This window comes from Peromyscus maniculatus, chromosome 6 (genome assembly GCF_049852395.1).
Source record: "Peromyscus maniculatus bairdii isolate BWxNUB_F1_BW_parent chromosome 6, HU_Pman_BW_mat_3.1, whole genome shotgun sequence".
NCBI lineage: Eukaryota > Metazoa > Chordata > Mammalia > Rodentia > Cricetidae > Peromyscus > Peromyscus maniculatus.
Genome location: NC_134857.1, coordinates 50,204,740 through 50,227,479, shown reverse-complemented (window position 1 = coordinate 50,227,479; position 22,740 = coordinate 50,204,740). Strand labels below are relative to the sequence as shown.

General features: G+C 40.1%; 1 protein-coding gene across 6 annotated transcripts in view; it reads left to right on the top strand.

Moving 5' to 3' along the window:
- The window catches only part of Ift80 (intraflagellar transport 80), a 108,936-nt gene that overhangs the window by 6,531 nt on the left and 79,665 nt on the right, over positions 1 to 22,740 (top strand). For 2 of the 6 annotated variants that reach the window (XM_076574225.1, XM_076574226.1), the window contains 4 exons: positions 7,537 to 7,620; positions 11,997 to 12,216; positions 15,335 to 15,445; positions 18,037 to 18,105. In XM_076574225.1, coding sequence (XP_076430340.1) covers positions 7,582 to 7,620; positions 11,997 to 12,216; positions 15,335 to 15,445; positions 18,037 to 18,105 — 439 coding nt within the window. In that variant the 5' untranslated portion in view covers positions 7,537 to 7,581. Of the gene's footprint in view, positions 1 to 5,946; positions 6,031 to 7,536; positions 7,621 to 11,994; positions 12,217 to 15,334; positions 15,446 to 18,036; positions 18,106 to 22,740 lie in introns of those variants that run through there. The other 4 variants (XM_042279137.2, XM_042279135.2, XM_076574227.1 and 1 more) reach the window with 3 other exon arrangements.

Genomic DNA, 22,740 nt, shown 5'->3' with positions numbered 1-22,740 from the left:
GTCAGTTCCCACCTTCCAGAATCTTTAGGTGGAAGCTAGGGATTGAATTTAGGTCATCAGGCCTGTGTGACAAGTGCCTTTACCTGAGCCATCTAAGTCATGTAATATTGCTATACATCTTTTTTTTTTTTTTTTGGTTGTTTGAGACAGGGTTTCTCTGTATAGTTTTGCACCTTTCCTGGAACTCACTCTGTAGCTCAGGCTGGCCTCGAACTCACAGAGATCCGCCTACCTCTACCTCCTGAGTGCTGGGATTAAAGGTGTGTGCCACCACCACCCGGCACATCTTGTTTTTCATTTCTATGTTATAGACATCTTTCTATCTCCATAGAGATAGCCCATTAAAAAAAATAATCACGTAGCATTGTATTTTGTTGGTGCAATGTGATTTTTCTAAGTTAGTTGAATTTAAATGACTGAATTAAAGATCACTGTATTTGTGGGTGGGGTGTGTGTGTTCATGTGTTTGTATATACATGTGTGTGTACAGGTGCTCATGTCTCTGTGTGTGCATATACATGGATCTTGGAGGCAGATACCAGGCATCCACCTCTCGTTTACAACCTTAGTTTTTAAGGCAGACTTCTTACTGAACTCAGAGCTTACCAATTCACTAGACCTGCTGGTAGTTCTGGGAACCTGCCTATCTCTGTCCCCCATGCTAGTGTTAGACATGCTGGCTTTTTTCATGGTGCTAGGGATCCAAACCCAGGTGCTCATGCATCACAGTCACTTTACCCACTGCGCCATCCCCCAGCCTCACTCACAATATACGATACATTTTCAGATTAGTCTGAGCATAAAATTTGTATTATTTATATAGTTCATAGCATAGGCTAGAGGAATTTCATACAATCATTGTCATGCATCATTGTTCTCACTGATTTGTCCCATGAAGGTAGGTATGGACTTTTCTATTTGTGTTATGTTGATACTTTTGGATTTTAGATTTTTGGATTAAGGATGCTCAACTTGTACCATAGAGGACTTTGTAAGGAACATATATCTATACCTATATATCTTATTGTATATAGTAAATTCTTCAAGTAGGTGTCTATCCTAGAGTATATTTCTTCTGTAATATCTCCTTCTTTGAGTCAGTACTTTCTAATTCAATAAGGTATGTATAGCATAGTAGCAGAGTCAATGTATTCGTGTCTCAACTATAAAAAAGGAAGTAGGTTTTTCTTTCTTTTTCTTAATGAAACGTGTTCTTTTATATAAAACTCAAAATAGGGAATTTCCCAAATATAGGACATTTACCTGCTCTTTGACAGATGTAAAATTATTTATTTCTATGCCAGCTCTGGATTCTGGGCGTGTTTATTTGTCCACCTGGATAGTACAAAATGCTATGTTAGCTGGGCATGGTGGCATACACCTTTAATCCCAGCACTCAAGAGGCAAAGGCAGGTAGAAATCTGAGTTTGAGGTCAGCCTGGTCTACATAGTGAGTTTCAGGACAGCCAATGCTACATAGTGAGACCCTGTCTTAAAAACAACAACAACAAAAAACCAACCAACCAAACAAACAAACAAAAAACCAAAAAACTATTTTGTTGTCATTTTATTTTATTTGTATTTGAGGCTGGACATTACTTTTTCACTGCCCACTTACCATGTGTATGCTTCAGTAAATTGTAAGTTTATTTAAAAATAGAAGTACCTTGCCCTGTAGAGATAGCACTTGTTAAGAGCTCTTGTTACTCTTTTTTTTTTTTAAATTTTATAAATGCCTGGCCATAGCTTGGCTTGTTTCTTGCTAGTTTTCCTTAACTTAAATTATCTTGTTACTCTTGTGGAGGACCCAGTTCAGTTCCCAGCATTCACATGGTGGTTCACAACTGTCTGTAACTCCAGTTTCAGGGGATCCAAGGCCTTCTTCTTACCTCTGTGGGCACCAGGCACACACATTGTGCACATAAATGTGTACAGGCAAAACACTCAAACAAATGAAATACATGAATCTAAAACAAGAAGTATCGAATTATATTAGAGTTTCTCATTGCTGTGAACAAATATCAGAGAGAAGCAGCTTGAGGGGGAAGAAGTTCCTTCTGGCTCTTAGTCCAGAGGCTGTCTGTTATAGTGGCCGTTATGACAGCCATCACAGCAGAGAACTGGGTCAGCCCATGGTGGCATGAACATGGAGAAGTAAAGCTGGGCCAGGAGCAGGGCCAGACTATAACCCTCAAAACTTGCTCCAGTGGCCGTTGTCCCCCACCAAGGCCCTATTAAGGTTCCCTTATTCTCCCAAGCAGTGCCACAAGTTGGGAACCAGGCATTCAAACACACGAGCCTCTGGAGCGTATTTGTGGGGGAGGTCATTCACACTCAGATCGTATCCATCTTCAACATCCTTGATTAACAGATGTTAAAAGAGATGATGCTCTCGCATATTACCAATCTATCGCTGTCCTAACTGCCACTTGTGGTTGTGGAAGCTGAAGTGTAGCGGGCTGGAAGTTGAAGTAGAGTTTATGTTGCGCATTTGAGTCCAAAGGATGGACACTATCAATCTGTGCTATAGTCTAAAGGCAAATCCCTTCTGTTCCCACTTGTAAGGGCTTCTTCAACTGATTGGATTAAGCTCACTCACAAGTGTAAAGAATTTGTTTAACTTTAAAAAAGGTGATGGTAAATGCTATCACCTGTGAAAGGTACCTTTATAACATTTAGATTAGTGTTTGTTAAATAAAATAAAAAAGACTATCATCTAGCCAAGTTGACTTATAATATTAACCCTCACTGGGAGTCTGGATCAGCAAGGGCCTGGACACTATTGGGAGAACTTCCTAGCCCAGATACTTGCTTTTCCGTCTGGATTACTGAAATCCTATCTGTTTTCTGGCTCCCCATTGTGTTTTGTATACCATCCATAGTCACCTTTATAGGACTCAGGTCAGATAAATTTAGCCAGAGTATGAAGCAAGTAAGTTTTTTAGATCAGATCATGTCATTTCTTGAGTTATACACCCTGTCCCCAATCCTCAGTTCACCTAGAAGAAAAGGAAGCTTTTGACTTCCCGAGACCCTGCTCCCTTCCCGACTGCCCTCTGGGCCTGTCACTCCTGCTTTTGTGTGTTGAGGTAGCCATCGAAGCATCGTGAGGGATGTGTTTAGAAGGCTCCGAAGGGGTAAGATCAGGGACAAAATGGTGAGTTCTGGCTGGCTATTGGCCTGCGGCAGTAGAGGCGGGGGGGGGGGGGGGGGGGGGGGGGGGGAAGGGGGGTGATGGTGGCCTTCGACTGTGATGGTGCTGGGGAGTGACTAGATTGGAGTTTGCTCTGGTGGTTGTTGAACTGTTGGATTTTTTTGTTTGTTTGTCTACTCTTGTTTTGAGATGAGCTCTTGCTGTGTAATGTACATTAGTTTAAAACTTTTACCGACTGCTTTAACATTCTAAGTGCTGGGGTTACAGGAATGTGCCACCACCCCTACCTGGTACTGTCAAGTTTTGCTGAACGCATTTTTTTTTTTCTCAAGCCTTATAAGTGTTGACCTACAGTGGACCAACTTGTAAATAATTTTCAGCACCCCCACCTCCAAAAAAAAAAAAGCATTGCTATTGCTGTTCCAGTTTCCTATGTAAAGTTTAACGTTGTGTTCTAGAAATTCTCTACCGCCTCCCTACCCCATTCCTCAGACACCATTGGTTGGTCAGATTCCTCCCTACCCCACTACCCAGACACTATTGGTTAGTCAGATCCTGGCCTACTCCACTCCCCTGATACCATTGGTTGGTCAGATCCTGGCCTACTCCACTCCCCTGATACCATTGGTTGGTCAGATCCTTGCCTACTCCACTCCCCTGATACCATTGGTTGATCAGATTTTTTTCCCTACCCTTCTACCCAGATATCATTGGTTGGTCAGATTCTTCCCTACCCCACTCCCCAGATATCATTGGTTGGTCAGATCCTTCATGTATTAAAAGAATGCATTCCATCATGGTCAGGAAGACATGATATCAGAGCAGCTGTGTTGCACCACTGGCCAGGAAACAGAAAGGGGAGTGCACTCAGCTGACTTTCTCCTTTCCAACCCTTTTTTTTTTTTTTTTTTTTTTTTTTTTAAAGCAGTCTGGGATCCAAGCCACAAGAAGGTACCACAAGCCTGCGTTCAGGGTGGGACTTCCTTCCTCAGCTAAACCTGTGGAAACATCCTCACAGACACACCTTTAGGTGTACCTCATTAATGCCCTGGGTGTTCCTAGGTGTTCAGCCAAGTTGACACTTGAAATTAGCCTCACACATGGGCAGATAAAAATACCTCTTTGTAGCATTCAGGCTGTTGTGCACTTCTTCAATTAGGCTATGCACTAGTATTAATTTCTTTTATTTTCTTACTCAGTACTGTATTAAAATGTACATGTGCTTCATACAGATGATTTCAACGACATGGAATATATGGAGGAAATCCTTCTGAGCCAGGGAAATCTTCCCTGTATTGGGTGTCACTACTCTGACTCTTTGGCACCATATTTCTGAATGACTGGCGAACCATTAACAAAAACATACTGCTTTTACTGTATAAAGATTGATCTTGATTTCTTCTTGTGAGGAGGTATCCTAATTATTATGGATATAATTGCATTTCACCATCCCAAATATCTTTTGGGTTTCTGGTTGTAGTAGTGTAATATGTAAATATCTTATCCATTGTTTGTCAATTCCAGAAGCAACAAGAATTCTGTAATTCTTTTGTACTTTTTTAATTTGAATAAATATGAAGAACCAGGTCTTTATAATGTGTTATTCTCCTTTTTCCTTCTCCTAATGGTGAACCAGCCTGCCTCCATCTTAGGTTTAAAAGCCATCTTATAGTAAAGACAAGCTAGGCGCATTCCTGTTTATGATGAAATCTGTTTCTCAAGGATTGGGCTATTTCTGACCTGAAACCTTAACCACAAATGGTGCTGTACTGCCCATTCAGGAAATGACAACCATGTCTGTGGTTCAAAGAGTTATAATGACCATCTTGCAACCCTACCTTTGTTTCAAAAGGTCGTTTGTTGTGGGATATTTGATTGCACTGCTACACTCCGAGACTGTGTCGATAAATTAACCCTGGATCAGGGGGCAGAGCCAGCAACTAGTTGATAAGAATTAGCCATAGACAATATGGAAGACCCAGAAATATGGATAGAGAGATGCACAGGAAGGAGCAGGGAGGGACTTAGAGATTCAGGGTCTTTTTGGTTTGGGACAAATGGAGAGATGGGTCTCTTGCTGGGTCTTTAGTCAGAAAGGAAGGTCAACTGGTTGTTTTTCGGCATCTCAAATCTAGCAGGTTTTCACCCCAGCATCTGACTCCCGAGTCTTTATTGGTAAATAGAGCAATAGAGACTTAGTTAAAACCTACAATTGGTGCCTCGGCCAAGCTGGTGTGATGGAAATCCCACCAGGCCACAGTCTGAATGGTGAAGTGCTGGCTGTGGTGCTGTGGGGTGCAGACAGTAGTTAAAATATCAGTAAATTCAATTGGTGTAGCTGCGAAATTGAAAGAAAAACAACTTGTCATGACCACCTTGTCATGACTACTTGCTGTAATGACAACCTTGTTATGTTCTGCTTCTGTAACTATTTTTCCTGCCAAATCCCCCTACCCCTGAGCAATAAAAGCCCCATCTTTCCCATGTCCAATGTTGATCTCTTGAACCCCGCTTTTAGGGGGAGACAGCCCATGTACATGAATAAAAAAGCTTGCTTTAATGAATTACTTGCTTTAATTAATTTGGCCCTGATGATTTGGGTCAGCAGTCTTTCTCCTGGCACCTTTGGGATTAATGCTAATTGGAATGGTCTGATGGAAGGGAGGAAGGCGTTTTGAGAAAGCTAGAGAATTTAGCACCAAAAATGAACCTATGAAGTATGCCTGAAGTAAATCATATTTGTTCTTCTCTATGCCACATATAGTTTTATAGTTTTAATTTTTAAGAGAAATTACCCAAAGAGAGAAGTGAAGAGTACTTTACATCTTGTCCATCCAGAAGACTTCCTGAATTCACGGGGATGAGAAGTGATCTCAGTGAGCCCCAGCAATTTTTTTTTAAATCTCTTTGATGTGGTTGCCTGTAATTTTAGACCTGGTAAAGAGATTTTCACCCCTTTCAATTACATTCTCACTTGATTTTTGTCTTCTATATTGTCTAGTGATACTATATTCAAAAAATATAAATGTAAATTGGACTCAGACAACTTATGTTTTTCTTCATGTGAATCTTTTGATGATGCATTTATTTGGAGAGTGTTTATTATGTTTGTTTTAAAATTTCATTTGATAATTATACATGCTCTTTTTTTTGACAGGTTTTATTATGTAGCTCTGGCTGTCCTGGAACTCACTCTGTAGACCAGGCTGGCCTTGAGCTCACAGAGATCCACCTGCTTCTGCCTCCCAAGTACTGGGATTAAAGTTGTGTACCACAATGTCCAGCTACATGCTGAATTTTGCCCAACTTAAATTTTTTTTTTTTTTTTGCAGTGGGGTTTCTTTATATTGACCATGTTGGCCTCATTCATGGGTTTAAGTAGCCTTCCTGTCTCATTCTTCCAAGTAGTAGCACCTCCACACCCAGCTTGCAAAACTTCTAAAATAATTATCACCTTGTCCTCACGCAGTTCAGTTCTTTCTGTGGTATCTGTAGCCATTGGTCAGTTTTTCTCCCCACAATAGATTGTAAGCCCCAGACCAAGCCATGTGGTTGATAATACTGTATTGTTTCCATGTAGATTATAGAGTTAAGGCACTTAAAAATGTAGTTTAGCCTTAGACTTTAACTGATATATTCATTAGATGGGATCAAAACTGAACTGTGATTGAGGGTTTCCTGGTTTACCAAGTCTTTTGGTGTGGTCTCAGGACAGCCTTTGGAGATTTTTTTTCTTTAAATAATCCATTTATTTATTGTATGTTCCATGGCATGTGTGTGGAGGTTGGAGGACATTTGTGGGAGTCTGTTCTCTCCTTCCACCATGGGTCCTGGGAATTGAACTCAGGCTGTCAGACTTGGCAGCAGGCACCTTTTCCCACTGAGCCATCTTGCTGGGAATTCCCTGTCCACCCAGATCTCTTCATTAGTTTGTATTATGTATGGTTGTGTGTCTGTGTAGGGTATGTGCATACGAGTCCAAATGCCCTTAGAGGTGATGGATCTCCTGGAGCCTGGAGTAACAGGTGGTTTTGAGGCACCAACACGAGGTTCTGGGAACCAAACTTGGGTCCCCTGCAAGAGCAGTGCATACTCTCAACACTGAGCCATCTCTCCAGCCTCAGACAGATTGATTTAGTGGTGTTCTGGAATAGTAGGCCGTTGCAGGCATGTTATAGAGAACTCTGGATGCTCAATCCAAGGGCGCCATGGATTCTTGGCCTTATTGTCATGCCTGGCAGTTTTCTTTTTTCCATGTATTTATATTATATTCTGTTCCTTGGGATGCAAAGGACGTTGGTGTGTGCATGTGCCTGTATGTATGTGTGTGTGCATGAGCACAGTTGTTCATGTTGCTATATGTTTTCTTTTTATCTTTACAGTGGGTACAGTCAAGTGGTATTTAAAATCTTTCTGGAACTGGAGACATGAGGCTGAAGATATCGCTCTTAAAAGAACCAAAGCATATCCTTTTAGTACTGTAAACCTCACTGCATTCAACTTGCTATGATACTATTAAAGGTTTTCTTCTGCTTTCTTTTAGATCTAATGGTTATTTTTCATTTCTTGAATGGTACTTTATAGACAAGTTGTTTTCAAAATATTTAAGACCCCAGTTGTAGTTATTTCCCCAAAGTATACTGTGAGCCCAAAAGTCTTACTTTCAAATATTTACTGACATTTTTATTACTCTAATTAAGTGTTTTAAAAGTATCCTTTGTTTAATCTAATAGAATCTTAAAAAGAATCTTTAACAAAACCTGAATGATCAGCCAGGCGGTGGTGGTGCACACCTTTAATCCCAGCACTTGGGAGGCAGAGGCAGGTGGATCTCTGGGTTCGAGGCCAGTCTGGTCTACAGAGTGAGTTCCAGGACAGCCAAGGCTGTTACACAGAGAAACCTTGTCTCAAAAGTAAAAAACCAACAACAACAAAAAAAGTCTGAATAGTCTGCTAATGTGATCTCACATGTATGTGCTCATTCAGTTTTGCTTTCTTTCTTTGTACTCCTGATAAAGTAGAAGGCAAATTAGGGAAATCCAAACAGCGAGTCCTTTATTACTTCACAAAGGAAGGTGGTAGTTATTAATCTCTTCCTCGATATACGACTCTTGTATTCTATTTTGTCAGAGAGAGCCTTCAGCTGGGTTTCAGGAAGGTACAGTTGGTCCCTCTCTCCTCACTCTTGGTCACTTCAGTTGGTTCTCAAGGTATTTAGTCTCTGTGGACTCAATTGCAGGTCTGTGAGGGAATAAGAAACTTAATCCGGGGTGAGACTTACTGTTTGAATTTATCATCCTTGCACCATTCAAAAATAATGTTTTAGCAATTTATTTGAGGCTTGTTTGTTTGCTTGCTTATTTATTTATTTTGTTGATGAGGATTGAACTCAGGCCCACCTTAAGCATATTAAGCTCATGTCTACCATGGAACTATATTCCCAGTCTCCATTTTTATTTTTATCTTACCAGATGTCAATCTGTCATGGATGTGAAATGAAGAAAATCTGGTCCCTCATCAGAAATAGGGAAATACCGATTCAATAATAAATATAATTTAAAATTTCGTTTTTAATTTGTTATTTATTTCTTCAATTCTTAATAAAGATATAGTTTCTCCTCTTTATATCAATTTCCTATCTTTTCAAAGGATGCTCTCAGGAATTCATACCACTATAGGTGTCTGGTGTTTGTGTTTACATCTTTAAGCTGACGATAACTCCCTTTTTAGATTTTCCTCACCTAAAGGTCCTCTCATTCCTACTCTTAGTTAACACTATAGATGCACATGTAAACAACCTTATATAGACTACTGTTGTTTTGTTTTGAGATGTATGTATGTGATGTAGGTTTACCTAAGCTGCCTGTCTTGGTTTTAGAAATAGTGTTGGGGGCTGGAGAGATGTCTCAACAGTTAGGGACACTTGCTGTTCTTCCAGAGGACCCAAGTTTGGTTGGCTTACCTGTAACTCCAACTCCAGGGGATCTGATGCCCTCTTCTGGCCTCTGGGGACACCTACATACACATGTGGCATACATACTCATGCACAAATAAAAATCAAGTAAACCCTTAAAAAAAAAGAAACATTGTTAGGTGGCAGCAATTGTACTGAGTTCTTTGGTAGTGGTCCTTTCTTGTACATTGTGCTTTGGTTCAGAATAGTCCAGTACCACTTCCTTACTTTCTTATGATATTGCTTAACATCTATATCTATATATATCTGTATCTATATCTTGCTTAATCCATCATATTTTGAATTAATTAAAAAAATCTTAGAACATATCATACTGATTATGGCTCAGTCTTTTTCTGTTTCCTGAGAAAAAGTTTGTTCACATAAGATAAAAAGAACATTGCTGAACAAAAACAAGGTGAGAAGATTGTATAAGAACCCTAAGAGAACAGACTACCTACCTGGGGTGGACCTGGTGATGTAGAAATAGAGGGATAAACAAGAATAAGCATCTTATATAAGTAACAAGTAGAAATACTTTCTCCAGGTACACAATTCTGTTAGGGTAACCAGGTTGTCCTGAAAACAGAAGTGGGATTTTCACTTACATTTTCATTCACTTAGGATGTGAGACTAAAGACTAAATTAAATGAAGAATTTGGGGAATTGTATTTCATTTATTCCTATGCATCTTACAGTAAATTTTAACAGAATTATTTTTGATCTGAGTGTCAGAAAATTTGGATTGCTGGAGTGGTGAGATGATTCACTGGGTAGGTACCTGGCACCAAACCTTATCTGAGTTCAGTTCTTGGGGCCTACATGGTGGAAGGAGAAAACGGACTCCTTCAAACTCCTGCAAGATGGCCAGACCTTTACATGAGCACTGTGGCAGTGTTTGCACACACACACACACACACACACACACACACACACACACACACACAAACACACACACACAATCACTCATGATAAATAATAAATATCATTTTCAAACTTAAAACACTGTATTGTCAATTAAACATAATAACTAGGGACTGAGGGTGTAACCATCATACACAGAGCCCTAGGTTTGCTCTTAGGACCGTAAGTGAAATGAAAGCAGGAGAAACAGTAAGATGGTAGTTCCAGCTGTTAGGCCCCAGCATCCCTAAAGGACTACCATCATAATATGTAACTAAAAGGGACAGTTCACTGTTAGAGTTCAGTCTTCTTAAACATTAATGTTTTTAACTTACTAAAATAGTACCTGTTACTAAGCATTGTGGCTCACGCCTTTAATCTCAGCACTTGGGAGGCAGAGGCAAATGGATCTCTGTGATTTTGAGGCCAGCCTGGTCTACAGAGTAAGTTTTAGGCCAGCCATGGCTACATAGGGAGACCCTGTCTCAAAAAAGGTGGTGGTGGGGGGGGAGCGGGCTGGAGAGATGGTTCAGAGGTTAAGTACTTACTGTCTTGCAGAGGACCCTGTTCAATCCCCAGCACTCACATGGCTCACAATCATCCATAACTCCATAACTTAGTTAGGTTTTTATTGCTGTGATAAAACACTGTGACCAAAAACAACCTGGGGAGGAAAGGGTTTATCTTACCTTATAGTTCCACATCAGAGTCCATCACTACTGAAAGTCAGGGCAGGAACTCCAACTGGAGGAACCTGGAGGCAGGAGCTAATGGCGGAGGCCAGAGAGGGGTACTGCTTGCTGATTGTCTCATGGCTTGCTTAGCCTGCCTCCCTATGGCACCCAGGACCACCAGCCCAGAGGTAGCATTGCTCACAGTGAGCAGGGCCCTTCCACATCTATCATCAATCAAGAAAGATGCATCACAGGCCAATCTGGTGCGTCATTTTCTCACTATTTTGAGGTTCCTTCCTACCAGATGACTCGGCTGTGTCAAATTGTCATAGAATTAGCCAGCACACTTCAGTTCCAGTAGACCTGAAGCCCTCTTCTGACTTCCATAGGTATCAGGCATGTATATGTGCATAGACATACATGCAAGCGAAACACTCATGCACAGTAAGTAAATCCTACATGTTAGATAAATCAAAAACAATTTAAAATTATAGCAATATATGCATTCTAATAAATAATAAGATATATACATAAATATATGTATCTTTAGTCCCTCTTTCTTCCTGCCTCTCTCACAACATCCTTTCCTACCTGTTGACTTTTTACTTCTTCTTTTTTTTGTTTTTGGTGGTTTCAAGACAGGGTTTCTCTGTGTCGTTTTGGTGCCTGTCCTGGATCTCGCTCTGTAGACCAGGCTGGCCTCGAACTTACAGAGATCCACCTGGCTCTGCCTCTTGAGTGCTGGAATTTAAGGCGTGAGCCACCACTGCCCGGCCTGACTTTTTACTTTTTTACGTACTGACTTTGAGTGTTTGTTTGTATCTTTTGACCATGCTTAAGGAATATTTTCTATGACAAATTTTGATTTTGAGTGTTTATATCTTTTGACCATGCTTAAGGAATATTTTCTATGACAAATTTTATTCCCTCTCTGTCTGGCTTCCTTTGATTTCTATCCTTACAACTACTTGGAAGACATTTTCCTTTATATGGAAAAAAATGTTAAAAGTCACACAATGAACTGGGTGGTAGTGGCTCAAGCCTTAAATCCTGGCACTCAGGAGGCAGAGGCAGACAGATCTCTGAGTTCGAGGCCAGCCTGGTCTACGGAGTGAGTTCCAGGACAGCCAAGGCTACACAGAGAAACCCTGTCTCAGAAAGCAAAAAAAGAAAAAGCCAAACAATGAAAAAAATACAATTTAGAAGCTTGAAAACATTTGGCTGATTTCCTTTTCATGATCCACATCTTGAATGATTTTCAAGACTTACACCGCAAGTCTGTGCTTTATGTCTCCTTAACATGACGCCACATCAGGAGTTAGTGAGCTGTGTGGGTTGGACGACTGCTGAGGAGCTGTACTCCTGCAGTGATGATCACCAGATAGTGAAGTGGAACTTGCTAACCAGCGAGACCAGTCTAATAGTAAAGCTGCCTGATGACATCTACCCCATAGACCTTCACTGGTTCCCCAAAAGTTTAGGCATGAAGAAACAGACTCAGGCAGAAAGTTTTGTCCTCACAAGTTCTGATGGTAAGTTTTGTTTGTTTGTTTTATGTGCATTGGTATTTTGCCTGCCTGTCTGTCTATGTGAGGGTGTTTGGATCCTGGAGTTACAGACAGTTGTGAGCTGCCCATGTGGGTGCTGGGAATTGAACCTGGGTCCTCTGGAAGAGCGGTCGGTGCTCTTAACCACTGAGTCATCCTTCCAGCTCGTTGATGGTAAGTTTTCAGTGAATGTCCTATGCACATCTATGTATTGAAAATACAGTATAGGATTATGATTTGTGCCTGGAGTTGTTTTACAAAACTGCTATTTGTTGTGGATACTGTCAGCTGCACATTTTAGTTTCCTGTATGACCCTGGTGATTTTGAAGGATCCAGGCCTGTTATTTTATAGAAAGCCCCTTAACTTGTCTTTTTCACTGTTTCTCTATGATTTGATTTGGCTTACACAGTTTTTAGTGGGAATGATAGGAGACTCATGGTGTTGATTTGACACATTATTGTGATGTTAATGTCTTTCCTGACAGCAACTGCTTTGTAAGCCAATCTACTACGATGTTACTATTTTCTCCCCAACTTTGCAATTTGTTTTACTTTATGAGTGTTTTGCCTACATGTATGTATGTGCACCACATGTATGCTTGGTGCTTGCAGAGGTTAGACAAGGGTATCCGATGCCCTGGAAATGGAGTTATGGATGGTTGTGAAGCATCGTGAGGGTATATTGAGAAGTTGAAGCTGGTTCTCTGCAAGAGCAACAAGTGCTCTTAACCACTAAGCTGTCTCTAGCCTCTATTTTCTCCATTTTAATAACTTGTTTATGCAAACATATTTTGAGACTATAAAAAGGTATTCTGTTGCTTAGATTTCCTCCCATTCCTAAAAATTGACTGATGATTCTTGGCTAGATCATTTATCCCAGAGAAGCTGCCAAATGATAGCAGTTCTTTCTCTCTCATCCTACCCCATGTTAAACGTTGGTATTCTGCTTCAAGGAGAAACTTTACGTGCCATTTGCCTTACTTGGTTTAATGTTTGGTTAGCCTCACAGATTTGATTTGATTTCATAAATATCCTGTTACTATAATGTCTTGATCTTGATTTGGAACTGTCCCGTATTTGGCCACTGGGAGCCCCATCAATGGACCCAGTTACATTGATTTTTGTTTTTGTTTTGTACGTGTGTTCATCATTTCTTGAGCACTTCCTTACCGACACAAGATGTCCCAAACTAATCTGTAGGTCTTAGTCCCATTTTCTAATTCATCCATTTTCCAAACAGGCCTGATTTTAGATGGTGAATGATATTTAAGAGCCAAGATAGGGACACTGCTAGTAGTATTCGTTCTAATGGGGTGTGTCTACTCTTCAGACTCTTCATCAAACAGAACTAAGACACGGGATTACAAATGCGTACTTAAACAATTAGGGCCGCCATTCAGATGGTTCGGTGGGTAAAGGCACTTGCTGCCAAGCCTGATGGCCTGAATTGAGTCCCTAGAAACCCATTGTGGGAAGGAGAAACTGACTTCTGCAAGGTGTCCTCTGACCTCTATTTTCGTTCTTTGGTACATGCATGTCCCTTTCCCCAATAAATAAATACATGTAAAAATTATTTTTAGGTGCATGTCAGTAGCCAGTTCTCAACCACTTTCTATCTAAACCTTGAATATATTTTGGTAACACCAATTCTAATTCAATACCACAGGCTTATTTTAGTTTTTCTTTTTCTGATACTTGGAAACAATGAGGAACTATGGTTATCAATATTAGTATATACACTCATTTGTTTAATTCTATAATATATAATTTTAAAAATTAATAATGCAGACTAGACTACTATAAAAATTAACCTGTTTAGTATTTGTTTGCTATTATTTTTATCCTTAGTTCTGTCTTCCCCTCCCCTCTCCTCTCCTTTTCTGTTTCTCCTTCTCCCTGTCACCCCACCTCACAAGAGTCTCACTGTGTATCCCAGGCTACCCTGTATAACCCAGGCTATTCTGGAATTCACTCTTCTTCTGCCTCTGCTTCTTATGTGCTGACATTACAGATGTGTCCCAGTCTGTGGACATTTGTAGGGCATTTGTGATCTTTAAAAATGTGTTTCACATTTTTCAAATGTATATAACTATCTTCTCATTTGTAATTAATTTGGATTACTCTAAAAAGTTAAGATTAATTTTCTTTTTTTAAAAAGATTTATTTATTTATTATGTACACAGCAGAGGGCGCCAGATCTCATTACAGGTGGTTGTGAGCCACCATGTGGGTGCTGGGAATTGAACTCAGGACCTCTGGGAGAGCAGTCGGTGCTCTTAACTTCTGAGCCATCTCTCCAGCCCTAATTTACTTTTTATTTAATAAGAGATTACTTTTGTTATTCAGAGCTTAAGTATGTTTTTAAATCCAAATCACCCAATTTTTTTGCTTATTAAATGAAATATACTATATGTGAATGCCTATCATGTGAGATTTTTTGCATCTTTTTTTATTAGACTTGTGTTCCTTAAGATTAAGAATTGTGACATTATTTGCTCTTAAGCCTCTAGTGCCTAATAACTAGTTGTTAGTTAATCATTGCTAATTAACCTAGTAGTAGGAACTCTGTTGTTGTTTGTTTTTTCTCTTTTGGTCTTTTTAAGGGCCTACCACCCAGCTCCCAAATAAATCACTCACAGAGGCTTATTTTTAATTATGAATGTCTGTCCTTAGCTGGGCTTGTTTCTTGCCAGGTTTCCTTAACTTATCCCATCTACTTTTTGCCTCTGGGCTTTTCCCATTCTCTGTTTTTATATACTCTTCTTTCTTATTCCATTGCTGATTATATAGCTGGTGACTGGCTCCTGGAATCCTCCTCCTTCTCTGGTTATTCCTTTTTTTCTTCTCCCAGATTTCTCCTTCTATTAATTCTCTCTGGCCAGCCCTATGTATCCATTCCCCTGCCTCGCCATTGGCCGTTCAGCTCTTTATTAGACCATTAGGTGTTTTAGACAGGCAGAGTAACACAGCTTCACAGAGTTAAACAAATGCAGCATAAACAAAAATAACACATCTTAAAATAATATTTCCCAACAGAACTCACCAAGTACTTTAGTGTAAATTAATTTAATAAAATAGATTCTGACAAATCATTTCTTTTAGGTAAGTTTCATCTGATTTCCAAGTTAGGAAGAGTGGAAAAAAGTGTAGAAGCCCACTGTGGAGCTGTGCTTGCAGGAAGATGGAACTATGAGGGGACTGCATTAGTGACAGGTAAGTTCTCGGCAGGTTGGCCTCTCTTTCTTGTGCTGGCATCCAAACCAGGGCCCTTCACACTGTAGGGAAGTTATCTACCTCTGAGCTCCAGAATGACATTTTAAATGAATTTGTAAAGAAGTTTCAAAGGAAATGCTTTCTTTGTTCTCATTTTATTTCTATGCTGTGATAAAATATTGTGACCAGAAACAACATCTGGGCAGGGAGGGGTTGACTGAGCTGCAAGTCCAGGTTATAGTCTGCTTTTGTGGGGAAGTCAAGGCAGGAACTCAGTAAATTCTACCCATCATCAAGAGCAGAGAGATAACAGACACTTGACCAGCTCTTTTTGCTGTTAGTGGTTCTGGGCCCGTGATGAAGTGGTACTGCCCACAATGGGCTGGGTCTTCCCACATCCATTCCAATCAAGATAATCCCCCTAGACATGTCTCCTGGCCAACTTGAGCTAGATAATTCCTCTATTGAGATGCTTTTCCCAGGTGGCTCTAGATGGGGCAAGTTGACATTTAAAACTAACCATCACATTCATTTAGCAGTAGTGTATTTCACTACCCAGTAGCAAATAACTGATTATCACAGTACCAGTCTAGACTGCTGTGTAGATGGTATCATTGAGAATATTTTAGTTTTTTCTTTGTTTTCTTTCTTGAGACAGAGTCTTGATATGTAGTACAGGCTGACCTGGTATTCATTTTGTAGGTCAGTCTGGTCTCATATTAGCAATCCTCCTGCCTCAGCCTTGTGAATGCTGGAGCTACAGGGGAGTGCCACTATGTCCATTCCTTGAGCATCATATTGTTACTTTTATTTGTAACTTTTGGAGAATGGTCTATCAAAGAAGGCTTTGAGAATGATCCACACCAGTTGTGGTGGCACATGCCTTTAATCCTAGCCCTCGGGGGGGGGGGGGGGGGGGGGGCAGAGGAAGCTGGATTTCTGAGTTCGAGGCCAGTCTGATCAACAAAGTGAGTTCCAGGACAGCAGCCAGGGCTGCATAGTGAGACCCTGTCTCGAAAAACTAAGGGGGAAAAAAAAAGATCAAGTCCCTAGAGTAGGTAAAAGTTACAACTTTAAAGAAATTCCAAAGTTGACAATATTCTCATATAACTTAGCTTTATCTCTCCAGCCGAGCCCTCCTCCAGGTAGGACTACTGTATTTGCTGTATTAGTCACAGATTTCTGCATAATGAGTTAGCTAAACACTTAAACAATAAACATCGAATATGTGGCTATTTCTGTAGGCATGGGAGCAGCTTTCGTGGGTGGGGATTTCTGGCTTAGTGTGTCATGAGGTTCCTTCAAGTTGTAACATGTGGCTACCGTCATAGGAGGGCTTGCCTGTGCTGGAAGGTCCACTTCCGGCTTGGCTCACACACATGGGTGCTGGCAGGAGGCCTTCATTCTTCTCTGGCTTTGGCAGGAGACCTTAATTTCTTGCCACGTAGGCAATTCCATAGGGCTGATGGAGTGTTTTTATGACATGGCATCTGGCTTCCCAGGGATCCAAAAAATAGCAGGTTAGAAGCCACAGTATCTTTTCTGACTCACCCTCAGAAATTATACTCTGCCATTTCTATCCCACTCTGTTCTTTAAAAGCAAGTCACTAAGTACAGACCACACTGAAGGAGAGAGGGGAAAAGCTGCAGCCTTGAAGAGAAGAGCGGCAAGGATTCTGTGCAGATGTTTGTAATCTATCCCTTAGGCCTTCTCTAGGACGATTTTAGAAAAAATTATTATTATTATTATTTTAGTGACATGTCCTCTGTCCCACCTGTCCCTCTAACTTCTTCTCTCATGGCTTCTTTTTCAGTATATAAATGTATTTAGCTATGAATTATTTTAAAACTTAGGCAGGAAATATAAATCCCAACCTGGAATGGAGCCAACTATGTATAAGCTTCCAGCTTATACACTGGAATATACCACAGAAATAAAAGGTAATAACTAAGTGAATAAAAACAAAAATCCTGCCGGGTGTAGTGGTGCACACCTTTAATCCCAGCACTTGGGAACAGAGGCAGGTAGATCTCTGTGAGTTCGAGGCCAGCTTGGTCTACGTAGTGAGTTTCAGAATAGCTAGAGCTACATAGTGAGACCCTGCCTTGAAAAAACTCAAAAAATAAACAAACAAAAACCCCAAACAAAACCAACCAACCAAACAGAAATCCCTTTCATAAATGACTCTCTGTAGCTCCAGGCTTTTTTTTTTTTTTCCATTTTCAGCTAAGATGGTCACCAGTGGATTTCATTATTTGACCCATTTCTTCTTCTGCTCCCTGGTGGTCAACTGCCGTAGCTTTTACCCTGAGAATACTTTCCTTAGAATTCTAAGTGGAGTTATAGTGACCATGGAAGTAGTGACATATTCCTAAGTTTTAAGGCAAAAATAAAATTTTGGCTATGGAAGTTAGCTTATGTTGATGAAAGTTTTTTTCATGTAATTTCTATTTAAATCTGTTGAAACATACTCTGTTATACTTAGAATTAATTGTATCTGAATTTTAAAAATATAGATGTCTATGTATATATGCAAGTATAAACTTGAGACTATTTTCTACAGAGAAAAAAATTTTTTTTCCCTCCACAGTTGGAGAAGATGGACAGGTGAAAATCTGGTCAAAGACGGGGATGCTCAGGTCAACATTAGCTCAGCAAGGTATGTTCTGCAACTGGTTTTTAATTCCTAAGCCTGGACAACACACACGTCTCAACATTTTCTTTTAATAAATCTATTATAGGGCTAGAGAGATGGTTCAGAAGTTAAGAGCACTTACTGCTCTTGCAGAAGATCTGGGTTCAATTCCCAGCACTCACATGGCAGCTCACAACAGTCTGTAACTCCAGTTCCAGAGGATCTGATACCCTTGTCTGACTTCTGAGTGCACCAGACATGCATATGGTGCACATATATACATGTAGGCAAAATACTCAGACATATACAATGATAAAAAAAATAAATCTAAAACAAAGATTTTTTTTTTTTTAAAGTATCTATTATCGTGGTTGAAATTGACTTTGGTCACATTCAGAATCTGAATTCTCTTACTTCTATTTGGCCTTAGACACATTTTTTTTCAAAAGACTTGTTTATTTTATGTATGTGAATGTTTTGCTTGCATGTTTGTCTCTGCATCACATGCATGCCTGGTGCCTGCATGGGTCAGAAGAGGGTGAGGGTGTCAGATACCCTGGAACCAGAGTTTCGAGTGGTTGTGAACTACCTTGTGGGTGCTGGGACTTGAACCTAGTTCCTCTGCAAGAGCAACAAATGTTCATAATGGCTGAGCCATCTCTCCAGCCCCTATACATTTTTGTTATTATTACGTTTATGTATACATTTATTTGTGGGGTCACATGTCTTCACCCACCAAGGTGCACATGTGGAGATTACAGGTCAATTTGTGGGAGTTAGTTTTCTCATTCCACCATGTGGATTCCAGGGATGGGACTCAGGTCACAGCCGTGGTGGCAAGTATCTTATCCTGTTGAGTCATCTCATTGGCCCTATACCTTTTCTCACTTTCTGTGTTGCCTGATGGACCATGGTAATATTATTTAAATTAAGATATATTTTAGAAGCCAGGCATGAGGGCTGTGGGGTTGGAGAGATGGCTCAGAGGTTAAGAGCACTGGATGCTCTTCCAGAGGTCCTGAGTTCAATTCCCAGCAACCACATGGTGGCTCATACCCATCTGTAATGAGATCTGGTGCCCTCTTCTGGCATGCAAGCATACATGTAGGCAGAACACCGAATACATAATAAATAAATAAGTCTTAAAAAAAAAAAAGCCAGGCATGGTGTAGTGGACACCTTTAATCTCAGCATTCTGGATGTAGAAGGAGGTGGGTCTCTGTGGATTCAAAGTCAGACCGGTCTACACATTGAGTTCCTGGAAATCCAGAGCTACATTATTGACAGACAAGCTTTTTCTTTATGTTAGTGAAGCTATATAAGGACAATTGTAGGCTAAATACTCTTTTTAAATGATTCTGAAATAGTTAGAGCATCTTGCACATAAAGTATGTCTGGGTGTCTAGTTAGGACAGTCTAGCTGGGCATGGTGGTACATGCCTGTAATCCTAACACTTAAGAGATAAAGGAATGAGGATTCTCAAAAACAACTCATTGGTGGAATACTTTCATAGTATGCAGGAGGTCTTGGGTTTAATCCATGGTACTGAAAAGAATGAAAACCATGTAAGAGAAAATATCAAATGTATGGAATAGTGGACCATGTTTGTAATCTTAGTACTTGGATCCTGAGGCATGAGGATGCCCAGCAGTTAAAGGTTTGTTCTACATAGCCAGTTCCTATCTAGCCTGGCTACCCTGTCTCAAAACAACAAAAACCCCAATACTTTGATAATATTAGCTCTCCTTGTAAATTACGTTGAACTTTGATTTCTGTCCTCCTAAAAGGGAATGGACACAGTGATGAGTGAAACCAGGTAACTGACACTGTTTCAAGGAGTAGCTCAGTGTTGTGTGCGGGGAAAGGAGAGGCGACAAATCAGTGTGGCGGCCATTCCTGGTGGGGCGTCAGTTCCATGTCAATTCTTAGAGCAGTGGAGCAGGTTAATGATGTACGACAGAAAGCAGTCTTATGTTAACTAAGCATGTATGAGTACAGGCTGCCAAAACACTTGCAGATGATTGTTCGGAGTTATATTATAAAGTTATAGTATGAAGTATCTATAACCAATTCCACTTTAAAAATGGTGTTTACTTTTAGACTAATGTTAAGGTTACATTTATTCAGTTATTTGTTAAGCAAATGTTAACAGAAATGACCAGAAATGCTAAGTCGTCTTTTTCTTCTGAGGTAAAATTTTTTCTACCCATAATGTTTTAAGCAGAATGTTCATTGATTAGTATAGAAACTTTTAGAATTCTTAGGAACAGTCATAGGTATGTTCCATGTTTTAAAGTTGATTAGTGTTACTTTAGTAGTAAAATGATGAAATGTATCTTTAGAAAGTAAGTGTTACTTTAGTGGGAACAATGGTTTTCTTTTGGATTTATGCTTTTTTTTTCTTTTCTTCTTTTTTTTTAGTGCTGGAGCTGGAGCTCCAGGCCCTTGTAACTTGTAGGCAAGTGTTCCCACCACGCAACCTATAGCTCCAGGCCCCACAGATTTGCTTATACCATGCTATCAACAGTCAGAAGAGGGTGTCAGATCCCTTGGAACTGGGGTTAACAAATGGTTGTGAGCCACCATGTGGGTACAAGGAGCCAAATCTAGGTCCTCTGCAAGAGCAGCCACTGCTCTTAGCCGCTGAGCCGTTTCTCCAGCCCCTTCCTGGTGGTTTTCTTTGCCACATACTACCCTTGAGTCTCTTATTTCCGACTTTCCAAGTCTAAAGTAGAGACCTGGAATACGTTGCTTAATATTAACATTATTCATTAGACAGTAGTGATATAGTGCTCTTGAGCTGTTCTGTGCTGTGCTTTGTATGTTAGGGATCTAGAAACCGACCTACTGCCTAGTTCACAAACAAAGAAATGTTTTAAATTAGTAATGATATTATTCATCAGCATTCTAAATAGCATTAATTTCCTTGATAGAAAAGTGACTTTGAAAGCCGGATGGTGGCAGAGGCAGAGGCAGGTGGATTTCTGAGTTTGAGGCTAGCCTGGTCTACGGAGCAAGTTCCAGGACCATTAGGGCTACACAGAGAAACCCTGTTGGCAATGATGACTTTGAAACTGTTAATCATTTTTATCTTATTGAATCTTATTCTCATTAAAGGTTTATAGTCATTATGAAATTGATAAGTAATATTGTTTTATTTTCCTATTTCAATTATCCTGTTAATATTTCAGTTGAATAATCTGCTTTTAAAAAAAATTAATACTACAAAACTGTGCATTTAATTCTTGAGTTTTTAATTACAGGCAGACTTTTCCTCTTTCTTCTCTGGAAAATCATTAGAGAAGTTAACTTGTCCTAATGACCTATTACAGGAGGAACAGGTCCTGATGATTGATAAAGTGAGTTAGAGACCAGATTTGAGAGCAGTTGTAAATCTAGACTACTTGAAGGCTAGGTGCTGATGTCTTAAACCAGAAAGCTAGGCAAGTCAGCCTTCTTTACAGGGTCTGGAAGTTTGATACAAAAATATGTCAAATCCAAATTACTCCAAAACTTGGAATTCTATGAACAGTGTTGAGAGTACCCTTGTTATTTTGTCTACATGTTTATGTTAATTACATTTCTTTTTTTGAAAAGTTTATTCTCTGTCATATACACACACACACACATACATGCATACATGTATACATATTACACTTACTTGTTTAGTGTCTGTATATGTGTGTGGGTGAATGCATGCCATGGCACACATATGGAGATCAGAGTGCCACAGGTCCTCAGGCCTTAGTAGACACCCCCAGACCTTAGCACAACTGATGCCATATTGGAAGCACAATTCAGGCCTTGAAATCCAGCATGTAGACTGCAGCACCTGCCAAGACAGGAGGAAAGGCTCAGTCAGTGATTCCAGGAAAGTCCCCAAATGTTGTTTTCTACTCTCTGGGCTCCTTTTGGCTCTTTTGAGAGGCCCGCCACCCAGTTCCCAAATAAATCACACACGGAGGCTTATTCTTACTTATAAATGCCTGGCCTTAACTTGGCTTATTTCTAGCCAGCTTTTCTTAACTTTAAATTATCCCATCTACCTTTTGCTTCTGGGCTTTTTCCTTTTCTGGCTTCTGTAATCTTTCTTTTACTCTTACTCCATGGCCTGCTGTATGGTTATGTGGCTGGCCCCTGGTGTCCTCCTCCTTCCTCTCTCATTCCTTCTCTTTTCTCCTCCCAGATTTCTCCTTCTATTTATTCTGATGCCAGCTGCCTTGCTATTGGCTGTTCAGCTCTTTATTAGTCCATCAGGTGTTTTAGACAGGCACAGTAACACAGCTTCACAGAGTTAAACAAATGCAACATAAACAAAAGTAACACACCTTAAAATAATATTCTACAACACCCAAATGTAACTCTGCTTTTTTGGGCTTCTGTAGTTCCACTTCTTATTAACTGAAATGTAACAACCAGGATGTGTTTTTTGTGCATAAAAGATAGAATGGGGGCGGGGGGTCGGGGCTGCATGATTTGGGCAAGCTTCCCCATGTAGTCAACAGCCCACAATAAAGACTTCTCTTTGGTTTTAAGAGTGTCCATGTGGCCATCTCTGGTGTGCTAACCTCACAAGAGGACAACTTAAGAAGTTGATTTTTCCCTTCAGTCATATGGGTCCTGGGGATCAAACTCAGGTCATCAGGCTTGGCAGTATG